Raw genomic sequence first — 23069 nt, 5'->3', positions numbered from 1 at the left:
GAACTCGCTCTTCTGCAGTTTCAGTTTTTGGGGTAGTACTATAACGATTTACCCCTTATATGAAATTAACTTCTCTATACAACAATACGACCCCTTCGTTTCAATGATCGCCACCTCAAATTGCTCGTCATATCGGTGACACTCCCTCTCCTTTTTCGTGAAAATACAAAACGAGCTGCCCATCTTTGAACTATTTGATGTCCTGCGTCAGTCACATCTGACAAGGATACGTCTCGCGTAACAACACTGCAGAAGAGGACGGACAGCATGACGTCATCTTAGTAGATTTGTTGCACCTTGTAGGTATTCCTCGAATAATACGCAGTTTGTCGTTCGTCTTCCTCACAATATTTTCTGTGTGTTGACTCCAATTTCCGTTGTTTCAGTTGTTTGTAATTGTTGTTCATATGTATTTAATTGAATGGACAATCTTAAAAAATTGTGTGATTTACTGTGTAATCGAGATATAACGGAATATTTTTAATACTCATTTAGAGGTAATCAAACATCTTATTGTTCAGTATCAACTGTCAATTTTTGCACAGCCTCATTTGCAAACATTCTAACATGGCTACTCAGATTGTATCCCGAAACGCTTATTTTGATAAAGAACGAAATTAAATGTTTACGTGAAAATAGGGTGCTAAAACAGATATACCGCGAAGTATTCAAGAAAAACCTTACAACTTTTGACATATGCCAAACATAAGACGCAATAAAGTGGAAGTTCTGCTATATGCGTGGATCCATAAATTCAGTGTTTGTAATGAATTCAGCTTTGTTGCCTAAATGAGTAAAAACTGACAATGTATTTAGAACCAACCATTACATTTCTTGATGTTTATCGGAGTTCATTGTTAGTTGTCATGTTGACATCTCTCTGACTTTAACAATAATTATAATTTCGAGTGGTTCACTGGCCCGGTATACCCCTTTCAATTGGACGCCACTTCGACGATCTGCATGTTCCTCTTTGACGCTGAGGCCCAAGAAATGTAAAGATGCAAACTAAGGCTAAGACAAACTTAGAAGGCACAACATTTTTATAACACTTTACCTCAGACGATATTAATTTTTTATTAAGTATTATTCATCATGGGCCATATAAAGACTCAAGTACCTCTTAAAGCATATTTGTTCAGATGTCAAGGTTAATGGAGGTATTAAAGTGTTTAATGATGCGATGGAGGATGTGACTAGCTGAGATAACCTGATACTGGATAAGACAACTATTTTATCGTATGAAAATATATTAGCACTTACCTCTACTTATAAAAGTTCTGCACATAAAGAGCCTTTTCAGGCATTCACAATGTTTTCTTTGCTTGTGATCTTGTTATCCCTGCTTTCGCTTACTCGGTGCTACGGTAAGAAATAAATTATTTTCTGATTGATACACAAATGTGTCGTAGTAACAGGACGATGAGATATTGCTAATTGTAGGAATTTGTAAGAATATTGAACTTTAAATTGTACTAGGAGTAATAGTAGAAAAATTGCATTGATACTTGAGTATTAGAACATGCAGAAAAGATTTTCGACAACTTCGGAAGTGAGAGCTTTGCAGAAATACAAACATAGTCGCAAAACAGGGGCGGAATAAAACCTGTTATAAGATAATATCGCATTACACAACAAAAGCAAGAACACTGGCAACCTTTTATTTATGATGTCATCAGTACCGTAAACTCACAAACCCAAATAACGACGAATTCGATATAGTCCCATCAAGTATAAAGATCATACGCGCACCAGTGATCGAACTGTAGGATTTTAATTGTGTATTCAGTGATATCAAACACCTAAGATTAATTTTACAATTGAATTAAGGAGTTTAATGTAATCGAATTCATTTATCCGACATCTGGAACATAAAATACATGAACAGGGCAGCTTACTAGTATGTCGACAGCTGACGCCACAAGTCGTATAGACCGAACTTAAGTATCGGTGTAACTGATTAACAAATTATATAGTACCTTTTCATATCATTCCTCACTATCACATCTGTACCGCTCACAAACCACACGCTTCTATCAATGTTGAGGAGGAGAAAATTTCAGCTAGTAATAAAGAATACTCTGTTCGATAATCACAAGAGGAGGAGGTACACTTGGGAAAGCCAGGTGATATGAGAAGATTTCAATTAGATTACATCATGGTCAGACAGAGATTACGAAATCCGACACAGGATCGTAAGGCATACCCAGCACCAGATATAGACTCCGATCACAATGTAGTTGTGATAAAGAGTAGGCTGAAGTTTGAAAGATTGGTCATGAATAACTAACACGCAAACAAATGGGATACAGAAGTACTAAGAAGTGACGAGATATGCCTGAAGTTCTCTAAGGATATCGATACAGCAATAAGGAAAAGCCCAGTACAGGCGAATAGGTATGGATATTCCTAAAAAGGGCAATCACAGAAGTTGGAAAGAAAAAGATAGGAACAAAGAAGGTAACTGCGAAGAAACAAGAAATACTTCTGTTGATCGTTGAAAGAAGGAAGTGCAAAAACGTTCAGAGAAATAAGAAATACAAGTTTCTGAGGAATGAAATAAATATGAAGTGCAGGGGAGCTTAGACGAAAGGGCTGCCTTAAAAATGTGAAGAAATCAAAGAAGAAGTGATTGTCGGGAGGACTGATTCAGTATATAGGAAAGTCAAAACAACATTCGCTGAAACTACAAGCAAGGGTGCTCACATTAAGAGTGTAAAAGGAATTTCACTGTTATATGTAGATGAGAGAGAGAATAGGTTGGAAGAGTACATTGCAGGCCTGACAAAAAATGAGGCAAGCATATTACTTCCTGAGATTTAGAAACCTGTATGGGGCCGGAACGAGCAAATTATTAGCAAAGTTATTAGCTCGATAAAGATTTATACGTCAGGTTATGACATTAGAGAAAGGGATGAAAGTGAAATATTTGAACGATTATAAATCACAAATCACCACCTTATAAAAAAAATCGGCGCTTCAGCATTTGATGGAAGTGTCTGTAACACCCAGTAGTGCATTAAATGGGTTAACGGTAAGTTTTGCCCACTTTTATTCTGCAGAAGGTGTAGTGTCTGACATTATTGAAGACTACATTCTGTTCAAGCATTATCTTAGATTACTGAGTAGCAGAAGAGAAATCTACTGGTTTCAATAACTATGGATGACTGCAATGCTGAAATGAGTCCGTCTCTAAAGCGTACATGCGACGTTCTCTAAATTTCTGACCTTACTCGGGCCAAGCTATGGGAAATCTCCTATGAAATACTGCGCGGCATGCGATCACTAGCGAAATTCGCGAATTCTCTAACGGTTCTAATCACAAAGGAAACCGGAAGCACTCCGTCCGATAATATTAAGTGACAGCTTTCCCGTGCGGGTGATTAACATCCGAATAAAAATTGAAATTCTAGGTGTTTTACGGCGAAATCAAGAAGTCATTCTCTAGGACGCACACCAGTGACACCCTGTCTTTCTCATTTGGGATTGGTCTGTAGCTCAGTATGCTTCATTTGTCGATTTCTAAAAGACGTACGATATTGTCGAATTAGATTACCTTGATAGAGTCATGGGTAATATGGGTTTATACAGAAAATTTCTCGATGTCATCAGTGTGTATTCACTCACTGTGTGCTCCAAAATCAAGAGTAACGGCGTTGACAGTTCTGGGGAACGTCGACCCAGTTAGAGTATCAGTGACTGCCCCTTCACCCAGGCATGGGGAAAGCAAGAGTAACTGCATCTTCTCTCGGGTATAGTTGGTTGGTTCATTTCTCTTGCACAGCGTACAACAGTGATTGAATGCCAACGTTCAGCAGGTGAGGAGTGGTTTTCGAGCCTATGGTCCTCGACGACGGTGCGCTGCCAGGCTCCAAGCCACAGCTGTAACCAGCGTAGCGTGGCTTGCAGAAGGGCGCGGCAGCTAGGCAGGCACCCGACGCCGCTAGAGAGTCACTTCTGGGCACAGATACCTCCCTCACTGCCGAAATGCAATGGGTGATGTTTCTGGCCAGCCCAGAAGTGGCCTAAGCGACGAAGGGGATGTTATCCAGTTCCCATCCGAGCTGATTCTGAACCGTAACCTGGTTGGTCCCGTAGTTTGACTGACATTCATGACTAAACTGGAGGACAGCGTCAGAGCGACAACGCTTCTTGGGGCCACAGGGTGTCAGCACACTCCACAGCAGTCGCACACTCAGTGCACCACGCCGACTTGGTTACCAATATTAACATCAGCTCATCAAACGTATTCGGAACTGACGACGAGATTTCACGAGAATCCGACCCGCGAGAATAAAATGACGGAGGGAATATTGTATTTGGTAGTAGAGATGCAGGAACAGCAGACTGGGTCAGTCAGGGGAGGTCAGTGGCTTAGAGCGTGGAGGAGTCAGTCAGAAAGTGGAGTCGCGTCAGAAAGAAAATTCGTCAGGAGTATTTCAACCCGTCTAAAGCTGCCCAAGCTGACTGTTAGCAATAAGATTGAAAAGTGGAAACATGAAGGACGAAGCATAGCTAAACCAAGAGCAGGCAGAGTGGTTGTACAAAATTACATGAATTCAGCCGAAGAAATCAATCGTGAGATGCAAAGTTCTACCAGCATCAGTTCAGTTAGCACAATGACTATGCCTAGGAGTGAAAAGGAACTGAGTACAAAGGTTGATCAGTCACATAAGCCACACATTTCGGTGCTAAGTAATGCTTCTGATAGTGTGAAATGTGACACCACTGGACAGAGGATGACTCGAAATAAGTGATTTGGAGTGGTGATCCACTTTATATCCCGTTGCAATCCGATGGCAGGGCTTGGGTTTGACGAAAGCGTGGAGAACGTTACTTGCGGTCATGTGTACTGCCAACAGTGAAATACAGATAAGATGATGATACACTACAGAGTGACTTATCGAGTTTAAGAAAATACAAAATGTGGAAGGATATGAACGCATTTTACTGCATTGTGTTCTGCACAAAGAAGAGGAACAGTTTGGATACGATTATTCCTTATTTCAGGATGGCAATGCACCCTGTCATAAACAAGTATCTACAGGGTGGTCCATTGATAGTGACCGGGCCAAATATCTCACGAAATAAGCGGCAAACGAAAAAACTACAAAGAACGAAACTTGTCTAGCTTGAAGGGGGAAACCAGATGCCGCTATGGTTGGCCCGCTAGATGGCTCTGCCATAGGTGAAATGGATATCAACTGCGTTTTTTTAAAAATAGGAACCCCCATATTTTATTACATATTCGTGTAGTACGTAAAGAAATATGAATGTTTTAGTTGGACCACCGTTATTCTCTTTGTGAGATACGGCGCTGTAATAGTCACAAACGTGTAAGTACGTGGTATCACGTAACATTCCGCCAGTGCGGGCGGTATTTGCTTCGTGATACATTATCCGTGTTAAAATGGACCGTTTACCAATTGCGGAAAAGGTCGATATCGTGTTGATGTATGGCTATCGTGATCAAAATGCCCAACGGGCGTGTGCTATGTATGCTGCTCGGTATCCTGGACGACATCATCCAAGTGTCCGGTCCGTTCGCCGGATAGTTACGTTATTTAAGGAAACAGGAAGTATTCAGCCACATGTGAAACGTCAACCACGACCTGCAACAAATGATGATGCCCAAGTAGATGTTTTAGCTGCTGTCGCGGCTAATCTGCACGTCAGTAGCAGACAAATTGCGCGAGAATCGGGAATCTCAAAAACGTCGGTGTCGAGAATGCTACATCAATATCAGTTGCACCCGTACCATATTTCTATGCACCAGGAATTTCATGGCGACGACTTTGTACGTCGTGTACAGTTCTGCCACTGGGCACAAGAGAAATTATGGGACGATGACAGATTTTTTGCACGCGATCTATTTAGCGACGAAGCGTCATTCACCAACAGCGGTAACGTAAACCGGCATAATATGCACTATTGGGCAACGGGAAATCCACGATGGCTGCGACAAGTGGAACATCAGCGAATTTGGAGGGTTGATGTATGTTGTGGCGTTATGGGAGGAAGGGTAATTGGCCCCCATTTTATCGATGGCAATCGAAGTGGTGCAATGTATGCTGATTTCCTACGTATTGTTCTACCGATATTGCTACAAGATGTTTTACTGCATGACAGAATGGGGATGTACTTCCAACATGATGGATGCCGGGCACATAATCGCGTGCGGTTGAAATGATATTGAATGGAATATTTCATGACAGGTGGATTGGTCGTAGAAGCAGCATACGATAACCCGCACGTTCACCGGATCTGACGTCCCCGGATTTCTTTCTGTGGGGAAAGTTGAAGGATATTTGCCATCGTGATCCCCCGACAACACCTGACAACATGCGTCAGAGCGTTATCAATGCATGTGCGAACATTACGAAGGCGAACTACTCGCTGTTGAGAGGAATGTCGTTACACATATTGCCAAATGCATTGAGGTTGACGGACATCATTTTGAGCATTTATTGCATTAATGAGGTATTTACAGGTAATCACGCTGTAACAGTATACGTTCTCAGAAATGATAAGTTCACAAAGGTACATTTATCACATTGGAACAACCGAAATAAAATGTTCAAACGTACCTGTGTTCTGTATTTTAATTTAAAAAAACCTACCTGTTACCAACTTTTCGTCTAAAATTGTGAGGCATATGTTTGTGACTATTAAAGCGCCATCTATCAGAAAGCGAAAAGAGTGGTCCAGCTCAAACATTCATATTTCTTTACGTACTACACGAATATGTAATAAAAAATTGGGGTTTCTATTTTTAAAAAACGCAGTTGATAACCGTTTGACCTATGACAGAGCCATCTAGCGGGTCAACCATAGCGCCATCTGGTTTTCCCCTTCAAGCTAGACAAGTTTCGTTCTTTGTAGGTTTTTCGTTTGCCGCTTATTTCGTGAGATATTTGGCCGGTCACGATCAATGGACCACCCTGTATAACGGAAAGCTTTGTAGAAAATAACGTTTCTGAAGTGGACTGGCCTGCTCAAATTACCGACATGAACCCAACATAACCACCCTGGATAAGTTAAAATGGCCACTTCTCTCCAGATCCCAGTGTCCCAAAACACGTCTGATTTCGGCTCTTGAAGCAACATGTGTTGTCATTCCTCCACAAACATTCAGACACCTCTTTGAAGGTGTCCTCAGAAGAGCTGAAGCAGTCATAAAGGCAAAGAGTAAACACACCTTCTACTACTGTCCACTAGTAGGTGTCCAGATTTGTTTGATTATATAAACTATGTGATCAAAAATATCCGAACACGTGGCTGAGAATGACTTACAAGTTCGTGGCGCCCTCCATCGCTATTGTTGAAACTCAATATGGTGTTGGCTCACCCTTAGCCTTGATTCAGCTTCCACTCTCGCAAGCATGCGTTCAGTCAGGTGCTGGAAGGTTTCTTGGGGTATGGCAGCCCATTCTTCACGGAATGCTGCACTGAGGAGGGGTATCGATGTCGGCCAATGAGGCCTGGCACGAAGTCGGCGTTCCAAAACATCCCAAAGGTGTTAGATAGGCTTCAGGTCAGCACTCTGTGCAGGTGAGTCCATTACAGGGATGTTATTGTCGTGTAACCACTAAACTGGATCGTTTAGCTGGCGAGAGAGCATTAAGGAGATGCTAAACAACCTCCACTGGCAGACGTTACAAAAGGGACGTTGTTCATCACGGAGAGATTTACTACTGAAATTTCGGGACAGCACTTTCCAGGTGGAGTCAGACAACATAGTACTTCCCCCCACATACATCTTGCATATTGACCACGAGGAGAAAATTCAAGAAATTAGAGCCAATATAGAGGCTTACCGACAATCATTCTTCCCACGCACTATTCGGGATTGGAACAGGGTTGGAGAGATCAGATAGTGGTACCGAAAGTATCCACCGCCACACGCCATTTGATGGCTTGCGAAGTATGATGTAGATGTAGATGACACAGACCGTGCAGTAAGAACAGGTGCCTGATCGTGTTGAAAGATGTAATCGCCATCCCCGAATTGCTATTGAAAAGTGGGAAGCAGGAAGGTGCATCAAACATCATTGTAGGCCTGCTCTGTGATAGTGCCACGCAAGACAACAAGGGGTGCAAGCCCCGTCCATGAAAAACACGACCACACCATTACACCACAGCCTCCGAATTTTATTGTTGGGACTACACACTCTGGCAGATGGCGTTTACCGGGAATTCGCCATACCCACACCCTGTCATCGGATCGCCGCATAGTGTACCGTGTTTCGTCACTCCACACAAAGTTTTTCCACTCTTAAATCGTCTAATGTTTACGCTCCTTACACCAAGCGAGGCGTCGTTTGACAGTTACCGGCGGGATGTGTGGCTTATGAGCAGCCGCTCGACCATGAAATCTAAGTTTTCTCACATTCCGCAAAACTGTCATAGTAATTGCAGTGGTTCCTGATGGATAGACGTTTGCCTTTCACACATTGCGACCCTCTTCAACTCTCAGCGGTCTATATCAGTCAACAGACGAGGTCGGCCTGTACGCTTTCGTGCTGTACATGTTCCTTCACGTTTCCACTTCACTATCACATCGGAAACAGTGCACCTAGAGATGTGGTACTAGTGATGTTTAGGAGTGTGGAGATCTCGCGTACAGACGTATGACACAATTGACACTCAATCACCTGACCACGTTCGAAGCCCATGAGTTCTGCGGAGCGCCTCATTTTGCTAATAACACCTCCGATTTATTACTCGTTACTCGAAAAAGATAGAAACGTGTGGTTTGTTTTAATATACGCGTGCACTCGCTGTGAATGCGTGACGGAGATGGCAACACTGTACGGAACTCAGTACTGTAGCAGCAGCAGCGAGAGTGAGGACCGTTTATGATACTTGGTATGGACAGACATGTTGCCAGGCAATGTTGCCGCGTGATGGCGGTATGACTGGGAGTTAGTTTATTTTCATCGACTGTGGCAATGAGTGAGACATGGAAGGCATTTTTCAATCCTGAAACTAAGAGCCAATCAGCTCAATGGAAGCAAACACATTCGCCGTGATTTTCCCGTGATCAAACAAGACTCCCATAGATATGTTCGATGCGGCCATGGAAGCTGCAGGAAGATTATGTCAAAAAGTGATACAAATTTCAGTTCTCGTGTGATTAGTTTGTGAGGAAAAAAGTCGAAGGTATTACAATATTGAAAGGAATACTTCAGAGCCAAGATCACATTTAAATATTTATTTTGAATTGATGACCGGTTTCAAAGTTATTTGTAGTCATCTTCGGATCTGCAATATGACACAGATACACACTGCATTTTAAACGTATTTTCTATGCTAGCAGTAATGAAATACGTAAGTATAATATTTTACGTACGAGGTAAACCCCCCCCCCCCCCCCCAGCCCACCACAGAAAAACTGAAATAACATTGCCCTGGGCGGAGCTTGTGCAGTACACATTTCTGCCGCTAGCGCAACTCATTGTCAGTTAGGTTTATTCAGTTCGTCTGCAGTGATTGTTTTTGCTATCGCTCTTCTGTTCTTGTTTGTTTTTTACTATGGAAAATTTAAGTGAACGTGTAGCTGTGAAATTTTGTTTTCTCCACGGTAAAAAAGCTGCTGCAACTGTTTTAATGTTGAAAACAGGTTACTAAGATGACGCTATGAGAAAAACTCATGTGTACGAGTGGTTTGCTAGATTTAAAAATGGCGACATGTCGATTGATGACAAACCTTGCGTTGGACGTTCATCAACTGCCCGATTCGACAAAAAGTTCGTTCCCCAGGTCAGACTATCAATCCGACCTTTTATTCGAATGTTTTAAGAACAGTGTTTGTCAAAAAGACCCGATTATTGGCAGCAGAAATCTGGTCCTACCACCACGGCAACGCACCTGCACAAACAGCCTCCTCTGTTAGACTGCTCCACGAATCTTAACTCGCCTGGCCTGGCTCCGTACGATTTTTACTTATTTCCACGCATGATAGGGAGCATAAAATGACACCAATTTGACAACATTCAAAAAGTCAAGAAAAAAGCGAAGGAGGAGCCGTCAACCACTTCTAAAGATGACTACAAAATTTGTTTCGAACAGTGGAAACACCTGTGGGACAAAAGTATTAGTTGATATTGAGAGTATGTTGGAGGCGTAAGGTTGTTTTGTGAACAATATGAAAATATACCCCCCCCCCCCCCCATGAACCATGGACCTTGCCGTTGGTGGGGAGGCTTGCGTCCCTCAGCGATACAGATAGCTGTACCGTAGGTACAACCACAACGGAGGGGTATCTGTTGAGAGGCCAGACAAACGTGTGGTTCCTGAAGAGGGGCAGCAGCCTTTTCAGTAGTTGCAGGGGCAACAGTCTGGATGATTGACTGATCTGGCCTTGTAACAATAACCAAAACGGCCTTGCTGTGCTGGTACTGCGAACGGCTGAAAACAAGGGGAAACTACGGCCGTAATTTTTACCGAGGGCATGCAGCTTTACTGTATGATTAAATGATGATGGCGTCCTCTTGGGTAAAATATTCCGGAGGTAAAATAGTCCCCCATTCGGATCTCCGGGCGGGGACTACTCAAGAGGATGTCGTTATCGGGAGAAAGAAAACTGGCGTTCTACGGATCGGAGCGTGGAATGTCAGATCCCTTAATCAGGCAGGTAGGTTAGAAAATTTAAAAAGGGAAATGGATAGGTTAAAGTTAGATATAGTGGGAATTAGTGAAGTTCGGTGGCAGGAGGAACAAGACTTCTGGTCAGGTGACTACAGGGTTATAAACACAAAGTCAAATAGGGGTAATGCAGGAGTAGGTTTAATAATGAATAGGAAAATAGGAGTGCGGGTAAGCTACTACAAACAGCATAGTGAACGCATTATTGTGGCCAAGATAGACAAGAAGCCCACACCTACTACAGTAGTACAAGTTTATATGCCAACTAGCTCTGCAGATGACGAAGAAATTGAAGAAATGTATGATGAAATAAAAGAAATTATTCAGATAGTGAAGGGAGACAAAAATTTAATAGTCATGGGTGACTGGAATTCGAGTGTAGGAAAAGGGAGAGAAGGAAACGTAGTAGGTGAATATGGATTGGGGCTAAGAAATGAAAGAGGGAGCCGCCTGGTAGAATTTTGCACAGAGCACAACTTAATCATAGCTAACACTTGGTTTAAGAATCATGATAGAAGGTTGTATACATGGAAGAACCCTGGAGATACTAAAAGGTATCAGATAGATTATATAATGGTAAGACAGAGATTTAGGAACCAGGTTTTAAATTGTAAGACATTTCCAGGGGCAGATGTGGACTCTGACCACAATCTGTTGGTTATGACCTGTAGATTAAAACTGAAGAAACTGCAAAAAGGTGGGAATTTAAGGAGATGGGACCTGGATAAACTGAAAGAACCAGAGGTTGTACAGAGTTTCAGGGAGAGCATAAGGGAACAATTGACAGGAATGGGGGAAAGAAATACAGTAGAAGAAGAATGGGTAGCTTTGAGGGATGAAGTAGTGAAGGCAGCAGAGGATCAAGTGGGTAAAAAGACGAGGGCTAGTAGAAATCCTTGGGTAACAGAAGAAATATTGAATTTAATTGATGAAAGGAGAAAATATAAAAATGCAGTTACTGAAGCAGGCAAAAACGAATACAAACGTCTCAAAAATGAGATCGACAGGAAGTGCAAAATGGCTAAGCAGGGATGGCTAGAGGACAAATGTAAGGATGTAGAGGCTTATCTCACTAGGGGTAAGATAGATACTGTCTACAGGAAAATTAAAGAGACCTTTGGAGATAAGAGAACCACTTGTATGAATATCAAGAGCTCAGATGGAAACCCAGTTCTAAGCAAAGAAGGGAAAGCAGAAAGATGGAAGGTGTATATAGAGGGTCTATACAAGGGCAATGCACTTGAGGACAATGTTATGGAAATGGAAGAGGATGTAGATGAAGATGAAATGGGAGATACGATACTGCGTGAAGAGTTTGACAGAGCACTGAAAGACCTGAGCCGAAACAAGGCCCCCGGAGTAGACAACATTCCATTGGAATTACTGACGGCCTTGGGAGAGCCAGTCCTAACAAAACTCTACCATCTGGTGAGCAAGATGTATGAAACTGGCGAAATACCCTCAGACTTCAAGAAGAATATAATTATTCCAATCCCAAAGAAATCAGGTGTTGACAGATGTGAAAATTACCGAACAATCAGTTTAATAAGCCACAGCTGCAAAATACTAACGCGAATTCTTTACAGACGAATGGAAAAACTAGTAGAAGCTGACCTCGGGGAAGATCAGTTTGGATTCCGTAGAAATACTGGAACCTTACGACTTCTCTTAGAAGAAAGATTAAGGAAAGGTAAACAAACGTTCCTAGCATTTGTAGACTTAGAGAAAGCTTTTGACAATGTTGACTGGAATACTCTCTTTCAAATTCTAAAGGTGGCAGGGGTAAAATACAGGGAGCGAAAGGCTATTTACAATTTGTACAGAAACCAGATGGCAGTTATAAGAGTCGAGGGACATGAAAGAGAAGCAGTGGTTAAGAAGGGAGTAAGACAGGCTTGTAGCCTCTCCCCGATGTTATTCAATCTGTATATTGAGCAAGCAGTAAAGGAAACAAAAGAAAAATTCGGAGTAGGTATTAAAATCCATGGAGAAGAAATAAAAACGTTGAGGTTCGCCGATGACATTGTAATTCTGTCAGAGACAGCAAAGGACTTGGAAGAGCAGTTGAACGGAATGGATGGTGTCTTGAAGGGAGGATATAAGATGAACATCAACAAAAACAAAACGCGGATAATGGAATGTAGTCGAATTAAGTCGGGTGATGTTGAGGGTATTAGATTAGGAAATGAGACACATAAAGTAGTAAAGGAGTTTTGCTATTTGGGAAGCAAAATAACTGATGATGGTCGAAGTAGAGAGGATATAAAATGTAGACTGGCAATGGCAAGGAAAGCGTTTCTGAAGAAGAGAAATTTGTTAACATCGAGTATAGATTTAAGTGTCAGGAAGTCATTTCTGTAAGTATTTGTATGGAGTGTAGCCATGTATGGAAGTGAAACATGGACGGTAAATAGTTTGGATAAGAAGAGAATAGAAGCTTTCGAAATGTGGTGCTACAGAAGAATGCTGAAGATTAGATGGGTAGATCACATAACTAATGTGGGGAGAAGAGAAGTTTATGGCACAACTTGACCAGAAGAAGGGATCGGTTGGTAGGACATGTTCTGAGGCATCAAGGGATCACCAATTTAGTATTGGAGGGCAGCGTGGAGGGTAAAAATCGTAGGGGGAGACCAAGAGATGAATACACTAAGCAGATTCAGAAGGATGTAGGTTGCAGTAGGTACTGGGAGATGAAGAAGCTTGCACAGGATAGAGTAGCATGGAGAGCTGCATCAAACCAGTCTCAGGACTGAAGACCATAACAACAACAACATGAAAATATACAGCTTTTAAAAAATAATTCCGCTTTTTTTTGGTACCCCCCGCCCGTAAAGATAACGTACCTCATCTTTTTCAAAATTAAATGTATGGAACTGTACTGTCTCGGGCGCTGTGCCAGGCAAGCTACCTCTTATCTCCGCTAGTCGGCAGCTTGGTAAAAGACGTTGTTGTCTGTATTTTCATTAGACAAATTATACAGTTCGCTTATCAGAAGAATGTACAGTAATTAAAGTAGTTCAGATATGAAGTTAAAGGAAAATACAGACTTTTATAAACATTATGCAGTAGTAAAATTTGTGAATGTAAAAGTTTTCATGGAGCTGCAAGATCGCCACTCAAGCAATACACAGGAAAAAGTTTTTGTTCTGTCATATTTATAGAATTTAAAAGCAATCCAACAAAAGTTTTTTATGATGTTTTCTTTTCATTTTTAAATTTTATTGTCGGTGCATATCAAAGGTTCTGTATGAAACTTTTAAAAGTAAATGACCACTACGGTATAACTAGGCAACATCTGTTCTCAAAATGTCTTAATTTTCTTCCTAAAGCAACTTTCTCAAGACAATTCATCCATTTATGTGTAAGGCTTTTAGTGTGGTGTCATCATAATTTTAATTTACCTTGCGTCACAAAATTGCTAGCCACCAGCGAAGTAACATCAGTGTGCAATCATAAGCCGGCCAATGTGGCCGAACGGTTCTAGGCGCTTCATTCCGGAACCACTACGGTCGCTGGTTCGAATCCTGCCTCGGGCATGGATGTGTGTGATGTCCTTAGGTTAGTTAGGTTTAAGTAGTTCTACGCTCAAGGGGACTGATGACCTCAGATGTTAAGTCCCGTAGTGCTTAGAGCCATTTGAACCATTTTTGCAATCATAACATCCTGGCACACCATTTCGACTCATACAATACACAATTACCCAATGAACAACCTCAAAGACTGCACGTTACGTAATGTCCAGATGTCATCATACAATCTGTAAAAAGATAAATATTGAAATGCGATCTTGTCGCTGAAATATTTCTCCATATATTACCATCTGCAGATCGGCTACCTGATCAGAATGTCTGTGATATATAACTTAAATCCATCTCGTAGTTCTTAAGGTATGCAATTTAGAGCCCATGTTTACTCAACATTATTTTCTTCTTTGGTCCATACTGCTAACTCTCGAAGTATGGAATACTCTTTTTAACACGTTGTATAAATAACGAATATTTTGAGACTCTGTGTTTGCCTCAAAAGTACTCACAAATGTCCACTATTGTCAAACACTTCAGGTCCACCACAAAACAACGACGACTCAGTGTGTTGTATTAACACGCGTCCCTTTTTTTTTTTGCCAATTTATGGCTCTTTCTCTTGGGTAATAGAAAAGAGGTCTGTGGTAGTGAAGCACGGTTTTCCGTCAGTTTATTTTGTTTGAAAGTTGATACATCCCCGATGAATTCTAATGGAATGGAGCTTTACAATACATGATTTAGTCCAGATTCATTAGCAGAAATTTGTTGAAGCTGAGTCACACGTGTTGTTCCAAACCACGAAATCAGGTCAAGTGGCAGTTCACCCTCAGAGATCCATCCTATAATTTTCTGTACCATTTGCAAATGGTCCATTGCACTATATCCACTTCTAAGCTAAGCCTGTTCCTCTTCCTGATTAAAATCCAATGATTTCCTTTCTAGGTAGTTGGTGATGATTTTAACCAGTATCTCATAATCAACAGAGAGAATAAAAACGTCCGTAGTTGATAACGTCTCACTAAAGGAGCATAGTATTGCTATTTATTATAGTCTGTGTAGAAGTGTGCGCTTTGTACAAGACTAAAACTATATGAGAACTCCTGTAAAAAAAATAAAAATTATGTGCTAAAAGCGTACTCAAAATAAACATTGTTGCTAAAAGTCGTAAAAACACAGGGATCAATAGGAAAGTTTTCAAAAAATGTACAGTAAGAATATTATAATGATTCAGAAGCATTTGTGATCGATTCTTATGCCGACTTCATATCTATTTTTCTTCCATAGTATCTACACTGAAGCGCCAAAGAAACTGATATAGGCATGTGTATTCAAATAGAGGGATATATAAACAGGTAGAAAACGGCACTGCGGTTGGCAACGCCTACATATGACATGTGTCTGGCGCTGTTGTTAGATCTGTTACTGCTGCTAAAAGGCAGGTTATCAAGTGTTAAGTGAGTTTGTACGTGCTCTCATAGTCGGCACGCGAGAGATTGGACACGGCATCTCCGAGATAACGATGAAGTGGGGATTTTCAGTACGACCACTTCACGAGTGTACCGTGAATATCGGGAATCCAATAAAACATCAAACCCCCGACCGGAAAAAGATCCTGCAAGAATAGGACCAACGACGACTGAAGAGAATCGTTCGACGTAAAAGAAGTGCAACCCTTCCGCAAATTGCTGTAGATTTCAATGCTGGACCCTCAACGAGTGTCAGCGTGCGAACTACTCAATAAAACTTCATCGATATGAGCTTTCGGATCCGATGATGACCGCACGACACAAAGTTTTACGCCTCGCCTGGGTCCGTCAACAACGACATTGGACTGTTGATGACTGGAAGCATGTTACCTGGTCGGAAGAATCTCGTTTCATATTGCATCGAGCGGATGGACGTGTACAAATATGGAGACTACCTCATTAATCCATGGACCCTTCATGTCAGCAGAGGACTGTTCAAGCTGGTGGAGACTCTGTATTGGTGTGGGGCGGGTGCAGTTGGAGTGATGTGGGAGCCCCGATGTGTCTAGATGCGACTCTGACAGTTGACAACTGCATAAGTATCCTGTTTGATCACCTGCATCCAATCATGTCCATTGTGCATTCCGACGGACTTGGGCAATTCCAGCATGACAATTCGACACCACACACGTCCACAATCGCTACAAAGTGGCTCCAGGAACACTCTTCTGAGTTTAAGCACTTCCACTGTCCACCAAACTCCCCAGACATGAAGATTACTGAGCATATCTGGGATGCCTTGCCACGTGCTGTTCAAACGAGGTCTCCTCCCCCTCGTACTCTTACAGATTTATAGACAACCCTGCAGGATTCATAGTGTCCCCTCCAACACTATATCAGGCTTTAGTCAAGTCCATGCCACGTCGTGTTACGGCAGTTCTGCATGCTCACTGGCGCCCTACAAAATGTTAGGCAGGTGTACCAGTTTCTTTAGCCCTTCAGTGTATGATGAGCAATCAAATGAAAAGGGGATGAATCGAAAAGGTAAGTAAACTGATTAATATTAAGAAAGTAATCATCGTAACCCTTAATATATTTATCCTTTGTGAGAGACGAAGGTCAACGCATAGTTTTTCGGTTGCCAACGGAGACATGATTCTACCCATCTTGTGCATCTTTCGTCAGAAGAAAATTGATGGCCATGAATGTCTTTCTTCAGCGTGCCAAAATATGGAAATCGCATTGGGAGAGATCAGAATTGTATGGATGATGTGTAGCTGCTTCCCAGCGGAACTTCTGAGCCCCAAAGAAAGACATCTGTGTTCGTCGATTTGCTTTGAAGGAAGAGGTGAACTCATGGATACAGTCAACGCCCCGCAGGCAAAGGCAAACATGTTTTAGATTAGATTAGATTAGATTTACTTTCATTCCAATTGATCCGTAGTGAGGAGGTCCTCCAGGATGTGGAACATGTCAGAAAAACAACAATACATGACAAATATTTACAACTAAAACAAATAAGCTGTAGTACCATTCCACAGGTCCCAAGTGGAATGATCGTCATTTTTTAATGAACACTATGAGTCATTTTACAAATACTAATGCACTGAATTTAAAATAAAAAAGTTTTTTATTTATTTATAAGGTAATAAACATGTAATACAACTACTGTAATACTTATTTACAATGAACACATTACTGCACTGAAATGGTGCAGAAGTTAGATTATACTTGCACACACACACACACACACACACACACACACACACACACACACACACACACACAGACACAAATTTTCAGTGAACACATTACTGCACTGAAATTGTGCAGAAGTTATGTTGTACTTATATACAAATCAGTTGGTTTTACTAAGAAATTCATCAATGGAGTAGAAGGAGTTGGCCACCAATAAATCCTTTAGGCTTCTCTTAAACTGAATTTCATTGGTTGTTAAGCTTTTTATGGCTGCTGGCAAGTTATTGAAAATGTGTGTTCCTGAATAACGCACACCTTTTTGTACAAGACTAAGTCACTTTAAATCCTTGTGAAGATTATTCTTATTTCTAGTATTGATTCCATGAATTGAGCTGTTGGTTTGAAAAAGTGATATATTTTTAATGACAAATTTCATTAAGGAATAAATATATTGGGAAGCTGTAGTTAGTATCCCTAGTTCCCTAAACAGGCTTCTGCAGGATGTTCTTGAGTTCACACCACATATAATTCTTACTGCACGTTTTTGTGCCCGGAAAACTTTAGCTTGGCTTGATGAATTACCCTGTTTCTGTGAAGGCATTGCCCGTCTTGTCTCACAGTGGGATAAATGTGTTAACAATTATGGCGATCATTTTTTAAACACTCAACAGTTCAGTTACTTTTCTCCGGTCTAATGTTCATTTGACTGCCCCTTATAGTAAAAGATCTTATAAAATCTTCACATCGTCATTGATTTCCCCAACTGAGTGTTTATTTTGTAATAGATATTTTTCAAATAAGGATTTACTGCATGCAACTCCAGCAGTATGATCCTGAAAGCGAGTACTGATATTACGGCCTGTCTGTCATATGTACTCTATATCAGATGCACTGTACGTAATTTCGGAAACACTGGAGCTGTCAAATCTCTTACGGTGAATGCCTACATTACGTTTCAGTTTTCTCTAAAGAGAATCACTGGTAACGTAACTTACGTTAACGTTTTTATTCTTAATAACCTAATAATGTTTTATCTGATACGTGACCCATTCACGACATATTAATAAAACTCAAATTACTTAGGCACATTTATTGTACATATACTATATTGCACCCGTTGTCTCTGGGGTATCGTCTTTGAATAGTAATCAAAAGTCCTGGGTCCCGAGTTCTTAACTTCCCACTGCTTAAATACCTAAGTTTTGGTAGTCTGTATAAAAATCAACAGCAATGGCAGCCTAAGACTTCCGGCACTAGAAGTCACCCTCGTTCTACTAACGGCCTTCTCAAAGAGGGCGGGGGAGAGGACAGTCTGTTGCCCTTGTGGTGGGAAGCTGTCTGTGAATGACGGAAGTATCAGCAAAAGGAAATAAGGATTTCTGTTCAGACGAATATAGGGTTATATCGACAACAACACAAAATGATATAATGGGAGTAGAATGCGTTATGAATAGAAAGAGCATGAGTTACTTGAACAGTTCTGTGTCAGGGTTGTTCACATCTGAATCGACAACAAATCGACAATCAGGTTGGCCTCAGGAAAATGAAAGGCACCTGAGAGGCAGTTCTGACGTTTTGGTTTATAACATAAGGAAGACTGAAGAAAACCAAGTAACGCTGATACTGACAACAATAGTTGAACCACACATGCCGACGTCGCAAGCAGAAGCTGAGAAGATAAAGAATACGACGATATTGGACTGGTGATTCACGACATAAAAGGAGATGAAGATCTAATAGTCATAGGGTTGGAATACGGTTGTAGAGGAAAGAGAAGATCAAAGGGTTGAGGGAGAATGTGGGCTTGGGAGCAGGAATGAGAGAGGGGAAAGACAGTTCTGCAATAAATTTCAGAGAGTAATAGCGAATACTCTATTCAGGAATCACAAAAGGTGGAGGTATAGTTGAAAAAGGCCAAGGAATACGAGAAGATTCCATTCAGATAACATCATGGTCGGGCAGAAAGTCCGAAATCAGATACTGGTTTGTAAGATTACCCAGGAGATGATATAGACCCACATTACAATTTAGTAATGACGAGAATACTCTGAAGTTTAAGAGACTAATCGGGAGCAATCATTACGCAAAGAAGGCCTATACGGAGGTGTTAATGAATGAAGAGATAGGCTTGAAGTTCTCTGAGGCTATATAAATTGTGATAGTTAACAGTTCAGTAGGCAGTTCAGTTGAAGAGGAATGGACACCTCTAAAAAGGGCAATCACGGAAGTTTGAAAGGAAAACATAGGTACAAAGAAGGTAACCGCGAAGAAACCATGGGTAACAGAGAAATAAATAAGTAAGTACAAAAATAATTCAGGAGTAAAGAAATACAAGTCACTTAAGAATGAAATAAATAGTGGATAGAATGTATGAGACTAGCGATGTACCGTCAGATGCTTCTCAAAAACATAATCCACGCAACTGCGAAGACATCAAGAGCCGGGAAGTGCTTGAATTATCGAACAATCAGCTGAACAGCTCATGCAACCAAGTTCATAACAAGAATAATAAATTAAAGTATGGAAAAGAAAGCTGAGGATCTGTTAGATGACAATCAGGTTGGCCTCAGGAAAATGAAAGGCACCAGAGAGGCAGTTCTGACGTTTTGGTTTATAACATAAGGATGACTGAAGAAAACCAAGTAACGCTCATACGGTTTACCGACTTAGAGTAAGAGGTCGACTGTGTAAAATGATGCAACATTTACGAAATTCTGAGAAAAAAGGGTTGCGCTGTAGAGAAAGCCTGGTAGCAAACAATATGTACAAGTTCTTGTACAGGGAACAATAAGACTGGTAGTCCAAGAAAGAAATGCTTGGATTAAAAATGGTAAAGACAAAAGATATCAGTGAGGAAATTCCATTATGATATTGCTGTCCTCAGCGAAAATGAAAAAAAAAAATTACAAATTCTGTTGCACGGGATAAACAGTCTAATGAGTGCAGAATATGGATTGAGAGATAACCGAAGACCAACGATAGTAATGAGAAGTAGCAGAAATGAGAACAGCAGGAAGTTAATATCAATACTGAGGATCACGAAGTAGACTATGTCAAGGAATTCAACTACCTTGCCAGCAAAATAACGTATGACGGACGGAACAAGGAGGACATAAAATTGAACGCTAGCACTGGCAAAAAGGGCATTCCTGGCAAAGAAAGGTCTACTAGTAAGAAACATAGGCCTTAACTTGAGGAAGAAATTTCTAAGAACGTACGATTTGAGCGTAGGATTATATAGCAGTGAAAGTGGGGTATTGGGAAATCTGAACAGAAGAGAATCCTAGTATTTGATATGTGGTGCTACAGAAGAACGTTAAAAATTAGATTGACTGATAAGGTGAGAATGAGGAGGCTCTTTGCAGAATCGTCGAGAAAAGAAAGGCAAGGAAGAGGTACAAGATACAGGACACAAAACATCAGGCAACAACTTCCATGGTATTAGAGCGGGCTGTAGAGGGCAAAAACTGCAGAGGAAGACAGAGATTTGAAAATATGCTGCAAATAATTGAGGCCATACGTTGCAAATGCTTCTCAGATGAAAGGGTCGGCACAGGAGAAGAGTCGTGGGCGTTCGCATCAAACCAATCAGTAGACTGATCACTCAAATATATCTCATATATGCAGCGTGGTCCATTGATAGTGACCGGGCCAAATATCGAAGCATCAAACGAAAAAACTACAAAGAATGGAACTCGTCCAGCTTGAAGGGGGAAACCAGATGTCGCTATGGTTGGCCCGCTAGATGGCGCTGCCATAGATAAAACGAATAACAACTGCGGTTTTTTTAATAGGAACCCCATTTTTATTACGTATTTCTGTAGTACGTAAATAAATATGAATGTTTTAGTTGGACTTCTTTTTTCGCTTTGTGATAGATGGCGTTGTAATAGTCACAAATGTGTAAGTACGTGGTATCACGTAACATTCCGCCAATGCGGACGGTATTTGCTTCGTGATACGTTACCCGTGTTAAAATGGACTGTTTATTAATTGCGAAAAAGGTCGATATCGTGTTGGTGTATGGTTATTGTGATCAAAATGCCCAACGGGCGTGTGCTATGTATGCTACTCGGTATCCTGGACAACATCATCCAAGTAATCGGACCGTTCGCCGGATAGTTACGTTATTTAAGGAAACAAGAAGTGTTCAGCCACATGTGAAACGTCAACCACGATCTGCAACAAATGATGATGCCCAAGTAGGTGTTTTAGCTGCTGTCGCGGCTAATCCGCACATCAGTAGCAGACAAACTGCGCGAGAATCAGGAATCTCAAAAACGTCGGTGTTGAGAATGCTACATCAACATCGATTGCACCCGTACCATATTTCTATGCACCAGGAATTGCATGGCGACGACTTTGAACGTCGTGTACAGTTCTGCCATTGGGCACAAGAGAAATTATGGAACGATGACAGATTTTTTGCACGCGATCTATTTAGCGACGAAGCGTCATTCACCAACAGCGGCAACGTAAACCGGCATAATATGCACTATTGGGCAACGGAAAATACAGGATGGCTGCGACAAGTGGAACATCACCGACCTTGCCCGGATAATGTATGGTGCGACATTATGGGAGGAAGGATAATTGACCCCCATTTTATCGATGGCAGTCTAAATGGTGCAATGTATGCTGATTTCCTACGTAATGTTCTACCGATGTTACTACAATATATTTCACTGCATGACAGAATGGCGATGTACTTCCAACGTGATCGATGTCCGGCACATAGCTCGCGTGATGTTGAAGCGGTATTGAACAGCAAATATCATGACACGTGGATTGGTCGTCGAAGTACCATACCATGGCCCGCACGTTAACCGGATCTGACGTCCCCGGATTTCTTTCTGTGGGGAAAGTTGAAGGATATTTGCCATCGTGATCCACTGACAACACCTGGCAACATGCATCAGCGCATTGTCAATACATGTGCGAACAGTACGACAGGCGAACCATTCGCTGTTCAGAGGAACGTCGTTACACGTATTGCCACATGCATTGAGGTTGACGGACATCATTTTGAGCATTTATAGCATTAATGTGGTATTTACAGGTAATCACGCTGTAACAGCATACGCTCTCAGAAACGATAGGTTCACAAAGGTACATGTGTCACATTGGAACAATCGAAATAAAACGCTCAAACGTACCTACGTTCTGTATTTTAATTTAAGAAACCTACCCATGAACAATGGACCTTGCTGTTGGTGGGGAGGCTTGCGTGCCTCAACGACACAGATAGCCGTACCGTAGGTGCAACGACAACGAAGGGGTATCTGTTGAGAGGCCAGACAAACGTGTGGTTCCTGAAGAGGGGCAGCAGCCTTTTCAGTAGTTGCAGGGGCAACAGTCTGGATGATTGACTGATCTGGCCTTGTAACAATAACCAAAACGGCCTTGCTGTGCTGGTACTGCGAACGGCTGAAAACAAGGGGAAACTACGGCCGTAATTTTTACCGAGGGCATGCAGCTTTACTGTATGATTAAATGATAATGGCGTCCTCTTGGGTAAATTATTCCGGAGGTAAAATAGTCCCCCATTCGGATGTATGGGCGGGGACTACTCAAGAGGACGTCGTTATCAGGAGAAAGAAAACTGGCGTTCTACGGATCGGAGCGTGGAATGTCAGATCCCTTAATCGGGCAGGTAGGTTAGAAAATTTAAAAAGGGAAATAGATAGGTTAAAGTTAGATATAGTGGGAATTAGTGCATTTCGGTGGCAGG

The 23069-nt window shown here is 41.5% G+C and overlaps 1 protein-coding gene across 1 annotated transcript in view; it reads left to right on the top strand.

The window, feature by feature from the left end:
• Window positions 1–1312: 1312 nt before the first annotated feature.
• LOC126188648 (brachyurin-like) overlaps window positions 1313–23069 on the top strand; it is a 110961-nt gene continuing 89204 nt past the window's right edge. The window contains exon 1 of the mRNA XM_049930250.1: window positions 1313–1367. Coding sequence (XP_049786207.1) covers window positions 1313–1367 — 55 coding nt within the window. The remainder of the gene's footprint in view (window positions 1368–23069) is intronic.

The sequence above is a fragment of the Schistocerca cancellata genome, chromosome 5 (genome assembly GCF_023864275.1).
Source record: "Schistocerca cancellata isolate TAMUIC-IGC-003103 chromosome 5, iqSchCanc2.1, whole genome shotgun sequence".
Classification (NCBI taxonomy): domain Eukaryota; kingdom Metazoa; phylum Arthropoda; class Insecta; order Orthoptera; family Acrididae; genus Schistocerca; species Schistocerca cancellata.
This window is presented reverse-complemented; position numbering and strand designations above follow the sequence as displayed.